The 8,323-nt window shown below is 42.6% G+C and overlaps 2 protein-coding genes across 2 annotated transcripts in view; one reads left to right on the top strand and one right to left on the bottom strand.

Annotated features, from left to right (window-relative positions):
- Positions 1–447: 447 nt before the first annotated feature.
- Positions 448–2,745, top strand: SARC_05611 (hypothetical protein; the record flags this gene model as incomplete). The annotated part of the gene is made up of 3 exons (XM_014300528.1): positions 448–573; positions 1,183–1,315; positions 2,100–2,745. The coding sequence occupies 3 exons, from the start codon at positions 448–450 to the stop codon at positions 2,324–2,326; spliced, it is 486 nt and encodes a 161-aa protein (XP_014156003.1). The 3' UTR covers positions 2,327–2,745.
- Positions 2,746–3,815: 1,070 nt separating this feature from the next.
- SARC_05610 (phosphoacetylglucosamine mutase) overlaps positions 3,816–8,323 on the bottom strand; it is a 5,334-nt gene continuing 826 nt past the window's right edge. Inside the window, exons 2-8 of the mRNA XM_014300527.1 lie at positions 6,917–7,049; positions 6,696–6,805; positions 5,994–6,119; positions 5,552–5,734; positions 5,162–5,382; positions 4,783–4,954; positions 3,816–4,420 (exon numbers count right to left, since the gene is read on the bottom strand). Of these exons, the coding sequence (XP_014156002.1) occupies positions 3,965–4,420; positions 4,783–4,954; positions 5,162–5,382; positions 5,552–5,734; positions 5,994–6,119; positions 6,696–6,805; positions 6,917–7,049 (1,401 nt within the window). The 3' untranslated portion in view covers positions 3,816–3,964. The remainder of the gene's footprint in view (positions 4,421–4,782; positions 4,955–5,161; positions 5,383–5,551; positions 5,735–5,993; positions 6,120–6,695; positions 6,806–6,916; positions 7,050–8,323) is intronic.

Genomic DNA, 8,323 nt, shown 5'->3' with positions numbered 1-8,323 from the left:
TATATATATATATATATATATATATATATAGTTGATATTTACATTACTACTAATTACTCATTGGAAGTTAGTATTTGTTTATACCTAGATGTATTTGACCTGATAGTTGACTAAATACAGATTTGTGGGAAGTTTTATGATTACGTACAGAAAAATTCACTATAATTGTATCGGTGGTAATTGCAAACGAGCATTGGTTTTCACATAAACTACTCCAGTTTGTTATTGTCTGTCGTCTGAACGCGAATGTGTTTTGTACCGATTGTGATCGTTTGCACGCATGTGATATAAATGTGGCATTTTTTAGTTGCTGACACAGTCCTATCCTCCCTAAGAGGTTTAGTTGCTGCATATCTGAATGCGGCTTTAATTTATATACCGCATCAAATACGTGCGCTGTTCTTTCACCAAGTAAATGGTACATAAATCAAACCAAATTGTATACAAATGACATTATTGTACAGCCAAGTAGAGAATGGTATGAGCGATGAGGCAGAGATTGAGACCGCGGGCAGTCTCTATCTACTTCGGCACGACATTGGAAACAAAATGAACAGCAAATGTGAGCAATTGGTAATTTGATACAATATGTTTTGACGGGCAAATATCGGAAAAGCACTTTTCTCACATGTCTTGCTCATTGAAGCGAGCTTACAGTTGTATTGGCGATGGGGGTTTTGATTCTGCACATGCATATGTCCTTAGGGTTTATGCTGACCTTCCTCATGCCAAATTCGACCTTCATCCCGCACTTGGTAATGTCGGCGCGCTGTGCAATCGTTTTGGTGTATATCAACCACTAAACACATACATTGCTGTATTAGTCACAAGATGGAACACACCATAGCTGATAGGTGGTCGCCATGTGCTGTTTGTGACTGCTTCGAATTTCTACTTCGTAGTAGCTGTTAATTTCGCACTCAGAGCTTACAGTTTCACATTTGAAACCAGTCACTGAGCGCATCAAGGACGTCATATCGATATTGTATACATGCCTTCGTGGCGATGGTGATGATCGGAGAAATTGCGTTCAATATACGATATGCTCAGAGTTGCACAAATTGGTGCTGGTGTAGCATGGATGCCTGTTGTGTATATCCATTAAAATCAGAATTCTCAGGACCTAATTTGAAACGGCTGTACGTATTTCCTAAGCGTTTTTTTCTACGCTCCCTACTGCAGGCCACCACCATCACACGCATGCGCAATAACTTGGAGAATCTAGAAATTGCCCGGAATACAATCGCGATGGCAAACGATGATCTGCTGGTGCTACCCATACCACAGCTGCATCATGCGTCTATTGCGAATATACGTATGTAATCTGTTGAAAACATATATGTATGTGGTCTGTTGCGAATATATACAAGTATTTTGCTGTGGCTATACGTAAGTAGTCTTTTGCGAGTATACGCTGATGTTATATAGCGAATGTATGCATAGATATTGTAGCGTAGGTATACAGCGGTTTTATACATTGAATAGGGCTTTAAATCGTGTCTTAGTACGCGGCTATTGCGGATAAATGCACGGTTTGTGTTGTCCGTAGTCGTTGCGAGCGCCAATGTGTTCCTGTAGTTCCAAGACAAGGATAAAGTGAATGGCAGGTGTTAGTTGATTAAGTGTCGTTTTTTGTATTGTTACAACTATACACTCGTGTTAAAATGCGAAGATTGCTTTTCTTAACTAAGCGATGTGGCGGAATCGTATAGCAGTGGTCCAAGTGATGACATACACGGATGTCCAAATCTCTTCTTATAGCGGCTTGCTCACTTTTTGGGCTGTGCATTTACGCTTGCAGCAGAGATAAATTACGGTAGTAAGTATGTGCCCAATTCGGGTGATCAATATATTGCGTGTTTATCGATAGCATTACGCTGATATCTTTTTTATTTTAGCGAACGCCATCTATTTCGCCTTGGGTTGCTGACGTAGTGGCGACAGTGGTAGTTGACTGCAGCAACAGTCACTGCCATGATCGACATGGATGTGGTATCCTAGATTGCGTCCTTTATTCATATCTCCCATGTACTTCGCCCCTCGTTCACCCGTCCAATCGAACTTTTCACCCATACATATGAGTTTTTTCATTCCAACAGTGCAATGGTGGCGTCAAGTATATGCCGCATACTGTGCCGAATACACCCTAATGGCCACTGCCGCTGACGAGATCGTACGGCACTCGCATGCCACATCTCAGGAGATTGCGCATGTGCAGCTCCTCTCTATACTCAGCCACCCGTTTCTGGCAACCCCGGCGCTGAGGCAAACACGGGGCTTGTTGCATGCTGTGATACTGCCCGATTCTGATAACACTGTCAGTTAGCCACTTGTTGAAGTTCTTGGTAAATACTATGAGTACACATTTACCCTTGCAAGTGTATGAGGCAACAGCCGAGATCCCTCGAAACAGACTCAATACTACCTCGTGTGCTGGAAGTGCTGCATGCCGCCTTCGCGAATGATCGAAGAGTGCATCAGCCCCGCATTAGACAGATATACCCCTCTAGTAGATGGTTATAAGATTTTGACTTCGAAAAGCAGAGAAAGAAGCAGAAAATTCCGCTGCTGAGCTAGTGTTGCGTGGTGTAAAACAGATCGATACAGAAAACGCGCGAGAAGCTAAAGTCACAAAGAAGCTAACATCACAAATATTGTAGGCAGTACATGGCAGATATTAACATCTGCACATACCGTCATTTTCTGGCATGATAGGGACGAAATGTCTTAATGATAATAAAGCAGTATTAATTGCAACACGCAGTTCATTCCTTTAGAGATGTGTGCTGTGTGCTATTACTTCTTCACAATAAACCCCACCTGGTGCTTTGATGTGTGTCTATCCAGACAAAGTGCGCAGTGGTGGTTACAACTTACAACTTCGCCTATACTGTGACGTCAGTGGCACTCGAAAATATACGAAATTACTATTCTAAAATAGACTATGTAAATACTGTTGTTATGTGTAAAGTAGCTCGTCTGTTAAAATGGATGAAAGATTTGAACAACACTTTATTACGAGACGCGGCCATCCTTCCCGAATTCCAGCTTTCTTCAAAAATTTGCACGCGTGCGTGCATTAGAACAGTGCATCATAGATGTCTAGGTCTCATAGTACTTGTATGCATTCTTGACGAGTGACATCCTGAAATATGTCACAATATGATTACAGCAGCCTCGAAATACACATGTGTCCGACAGATATTACACACTGCAAATGCATCCTTGCTAAAACCAGTTTTAGACGTGTATTATTTTCGTACAACATTCGGATTTTGCACTCCATTACAATAACAGGTTATCGCCAGTGGCTGCACAATTACGTCAAACTGAAGAATGGCACTGGCAATGGAAGAAACATGACGTTTGTATTTGGTAACGATTTATTGATACTCTCCTTCCGGGTACGAGCTAAACTGTTTGGAAGATCTATCTTTCGAGTTTGTGGGATGAATAAACCTTGCAACTTAAAATGCAGTAAAGTGCACTTTGTGCAATTTATATTGCTGTTACGATTTTTTTTGCATACAGGCTCCTCCGTTTAGCCTCTGAATACACTAAACACAATTCGCCACACGCGTTCTCCGCTTTTCACATGTCACGTTTATTTGAATTTACATAAAAGTAGTATATACTCGTTCTTATGCTTTCCCAATCGCCAACGCTAACTTTGGTGTACGGCTAATTATTGAAACTCACGCTTGTCGTCTCGAAGAAATGTCCACTTAACTAGTAACATAGCGCTGCTCAAAATATTTATTTAACACAAGCGGTGAACAAAACAAAATAGCTTTTTTTATGTATTCGACAGCCGAGGACATTTGGTATCAATAACCAGTTTTATTAACAATTATCATTTACTGTGATCCTACCAAAATTATTCGTATTTCAAAGTTTTTAATGTGTGATGATCGATGAACAGGAAGTACCAGTATCCCAATGCCCAATTCCACACCCAGGCGATTTATTGCGAGGGAGCTTCACCTATACCACCGGCGATTCTGTGTGTGATCTGAGCCACCTCGTACGCCAACTGGTCGCACAACTCACGAGTCTCCGCCTCCGCGTACACACGCACTACGTCCTCAGTGCCTGACGGGCGCACAAACGAGCGTCCCTTCGAGTACTTCGCCACAGCCTCATCTACCGCCTCCTGCAGGCCAGCGGGTGCTGTGGTCTGGCGCTCGGCGTTGGTGACCTGCACGGCAGTTCGGTCCTTTACGCTGACCTTGAGCTGTCGGTTGGGGAGGTCTGTGTAGCAGGCATCCCAGTCTTCACAGGTCCAATTCTTCTGCTTCAGTACTACCTCGACCATAAGCGCATCGGAGAGTGCGTCTCCTACGGTCTGGTTAATGAGATCGATCACATTCAGCAGGAGTGCGTGCTTTTCCTGCTGAGATGCCGATAGCTTAGAGGCGTCCTGAAAAAACCCCAGCACACATGGGGAGTGGGCGAGTGAAAGTTTGAGTACTTACGATACTAGAAGGGTACGTATTGGAAGCGAAATGTACCCGTTGAAATGCGCATAGACAGGGTTTGAATATTTCGTACCAGACACATAGAAACACTTTCAGGAAATCACGCTACAAGGCAGTACGCGATTGCAGTCCGCATGAGAACACTTATTGAACATGAATCGAGGTCGAAATCTCACACGGAAAATAAAGATCTTTGAACTCTGAAAAGATCATAGCCGTCCAGTCAGCCAACCTATCATGCCATAGCACAAACTACAAAAGGACACAACAACAAGTGCCCTACTACCAGTCCTCCTTAACACACCGTGTCTCTAATCTTCTTCTCCACTTTGGAGTCGAAGATGACCGTGCCATGACCATTCGCCTCGAAGTACACTCCAATATCGAAATCCTTAGCGGCGTGATGCAGATGTTTGACACCCGTGGGCGTGCAGGCAATTGGTACCTTCATCTCGTTCTCCAAGTATGCCGTCGAGCTGCAACGTGAAGTCCGAATTAATATTCGAAAGATCCTAGACAAGACTTCCGTATGTAAACCAAATGAATGGTATCAAGCGTACAAAAGTACAAAGAAATCAAAACATGGAGCGAGATACTACTATAACACCTGATACCGCCATCAGGTTTGATCCTATCGACATACTGGGTAGGGCACGATAAAGGTCTCATAATTCCAATCCTACCTTCCATTAGCATAAGCGGTCTGTACAACACCCAAGTTCAGCGAATGTCCGGCATCCTTTACGAGTTCAGCTAGGTAGCCGCCAATGAGGGTGGCAATCTTATCACCATCCAGCATGTGGAACTTCATGTCCTTGTCGAAGAAGTAGTACATAACGCGATCGGCATCGCCATCAAACGATACATAGTGGACGCCGTGGGTCGGCGTCACGTTATTGGGCGCCTGGTGTTGACACAAGTTGTGAGAACATCAGTGCCATTGGGTGTGTGATATTTCTTCTAGGTGGGCTCGAAAATGGTACATTTGTGAATGCACCCAGCTATTATTGACTGGTCACGAATAAACAAATAAACAACACCAGGTAATCCAGGAGAGTGCCGAGTTTACGTACCTTCTGCTGCACCTTGACGAAATCGGCACCACAACTATCGTTCAAGACATCATCTTTATGAGAAGCATCGTTCACGATCGTGACATTGAAGGCTTTACCCACGTACTTCTTAAAGTCATTCGTGCGAGGTGCGCCCACACCGTTGGCACCGTCAAGCACGACTTCTGGACCCTTCCCTGGACCCTAAGGAAGCGGAGACAAACAGAAAAATGATGACTTGAGTATAGAGTACAGTACATCGATGTGGTACGAATACACACGCACATTAGTTGAGCATGTCAAATGTGCCCGCAACAAGATAATCTAGGCTAAACGGTACCATATATATACTGAGGGACTAAGTCACTAAAATCTCATTTGGAAACCAGCAAAAAAGTAAACGGTAAACGCGCCTATAAATGAAACACTCTGAAAACCGTTTAGTTAGCAAACGTTTTGATACCTGAATCTTTTTGAATGCTTCTGCAATCTTTCTGTAGTATCCCTCGAGAGTGGCCTCTCCGTATGATGGATCGTTCAGACAGCGAGTGACAAAGTGTAATTGTGGTGTAGTGACGACACCAAGGTCCTGAACGTCAAGAAATAAATAAAAACCCGGTGAATTGAATGTCATTGTAAAGCATGTAAAGCGAGGCACAGACTATGGCAACGTCCACACCAACCACTGTATGAGATGGTGAATATGTAATCGAGGTGTACGATCACATCTTTGTTCTGTGAGCCAAACTTGTCCATACAATGGTGGAAATTCTGTAGTATGCTAGCCAGTAAATAGCATAGAGGCAGGAGCTATACAGACAGCCTACCGCAAAATTCACGCTAAGTTTGATTATAAGGCAATGTATATTTGCCATTGTAGTATTGGCGACATCCCAGACCGTACAAGCGAAAGATAAAAATCTAGGAGTCATGACCCGGTGAATTGTGATTGATATACAGCATGCCAATAAGGAGTATGTGGACAGCCCCTATTCACATGCACGCCAACTTACACACCAGGACCTGCGAGTACTTCGACTCTCCGTATATACAGAAGGACACGAATATGAGTATATGCTCAACTTGAATCAAATACAATGTCCGCGCGATCATGGGGTAGATATAGGTGATAGTGAGTGCGTTAGGTGTAGCTCACACTACATACCTTGCAAACTTCCACTCCAATCGCATTGAAGCCATCCACCAGGGATGCTACCAACTCTGGACAACTGGGCCTGGTATCGTATCCGTAAATCACCTTGGCCTTGGAAATGTCTGGTGGGAAGGGGTGCAAGTTTAGACAGAAAAATCAGAGACCTGGGTTCAAGCATACCCTCGATGTCAATACAAAACACACTCTGTGATCTTCTCAAACCACCCACATACCTTCTAGATTGAGGTCAAGTGCCTTAGCAATGTCCTGAAGTGTGGCTGCTAGCTCGCCGTTGGGGGCGTTGGCTAAGGTGGTGGCGTAGCTTTCCCATTTCTCCTCCATCATATCGCCATAGGGATCGACGATCTAACATAGAATTATATTCAAGCGAAGGTAAGGCACAAGCAAACACAATTGCCGAGCGTGTGAGTAGGCGGCAGCGCTACATAAGCGATTGCAAAATAGACCCACTATATGGCTTTACATATGCGATTGTAAATAGACCCACTATATGGCTTTACATATGCGATTGCAAAATAGACCCACTGTATGGCTATACATATGCGATTGCAAAATAGACCCACTATATGGCTTTACATATGCGATTGCAAAATAGACCCACTGTATGGCTTAACAAGCATATTTACAGCTGTGAAGGCTACACCGCATTTCGGAAATTTTCCAAACCCGAAAAAGGTCCAAATGATCGTTCCACATACAAACAGGTCATGACAGCTGGGTTGAACCTAAACATGTGAAAAAATATACATAGAGGTTGTGAAAGGAAACCATTTTCCCGTGTATCGTATGTCTACAGCATTGATGACAAGGGATTTGCAAAATAGCGCTGATACTCGCTAATATTCGGATGCCGTAGTCGCATAACATGTCTCGAAAGCCACCAGTTCGAGTGCTGGAAATACGAACTCAATGGACATACATTGTCCGAACGAAAAAAACTACATCCCTGCACATGAGAACCGTGTTGCTAAGCCTATAAGGGAATATACTTAACACATACATACTAACTCCTGAACGATTACCCTGAACACTAACAATGCACCCACAAATATCCGAGTAAGTATGAATAACAAAGCGCACAATAGAAGTAAAAATCAAGTACTCATTTTTCGTATATATAATCACATTCAAGAATTCACTCTCACGAAATAAAGTAAATAAGTGCATATTAACAACACATGGGTCCACATACACACAAACAAACATGTATACTTGAAAATGCAGGCTACACGCGTGCATACGAAAATGCATGCCTTTATACAGACACAAACGCAAGCATATATACAGAATATACAGACTACACACACACACACACACACACACACATATATATATATATAGATATAAATACAAATTAAGTATATGTGTATGCACCTAAAAACATACATACTAGCATGCATACATGCATACACATACATATAGACACACACACACACACACACAAATATATATATACATATACATATACATATACATATACATACACACACACACACACACACACACACACACACACACACGACATATATATATATATATATATATATATATATATATATATACGTATACGTACGTACGTACTACTACGTACTACTACTACGTAACGTAAGTTAAGTTAA

The sequence above is a fragment of the Sphaeroforma arctica genome (genome assembly GCF_001186125.1).
Source record: "Sphaeroforma arctica JP610 unplaced genomic scaffold supercont1.364, whole genome shotgun sequence".
Lineage (NCBI taxonomy): Eukaryota > Ichthyosporea > Ichthyophonida > Sphaeroforma > Sphaeroforma arctica.
Note: the sequence above shows the minus strand (reverse complement) of the source record. Positions and strands in the feature narration are given on the sequence as shown.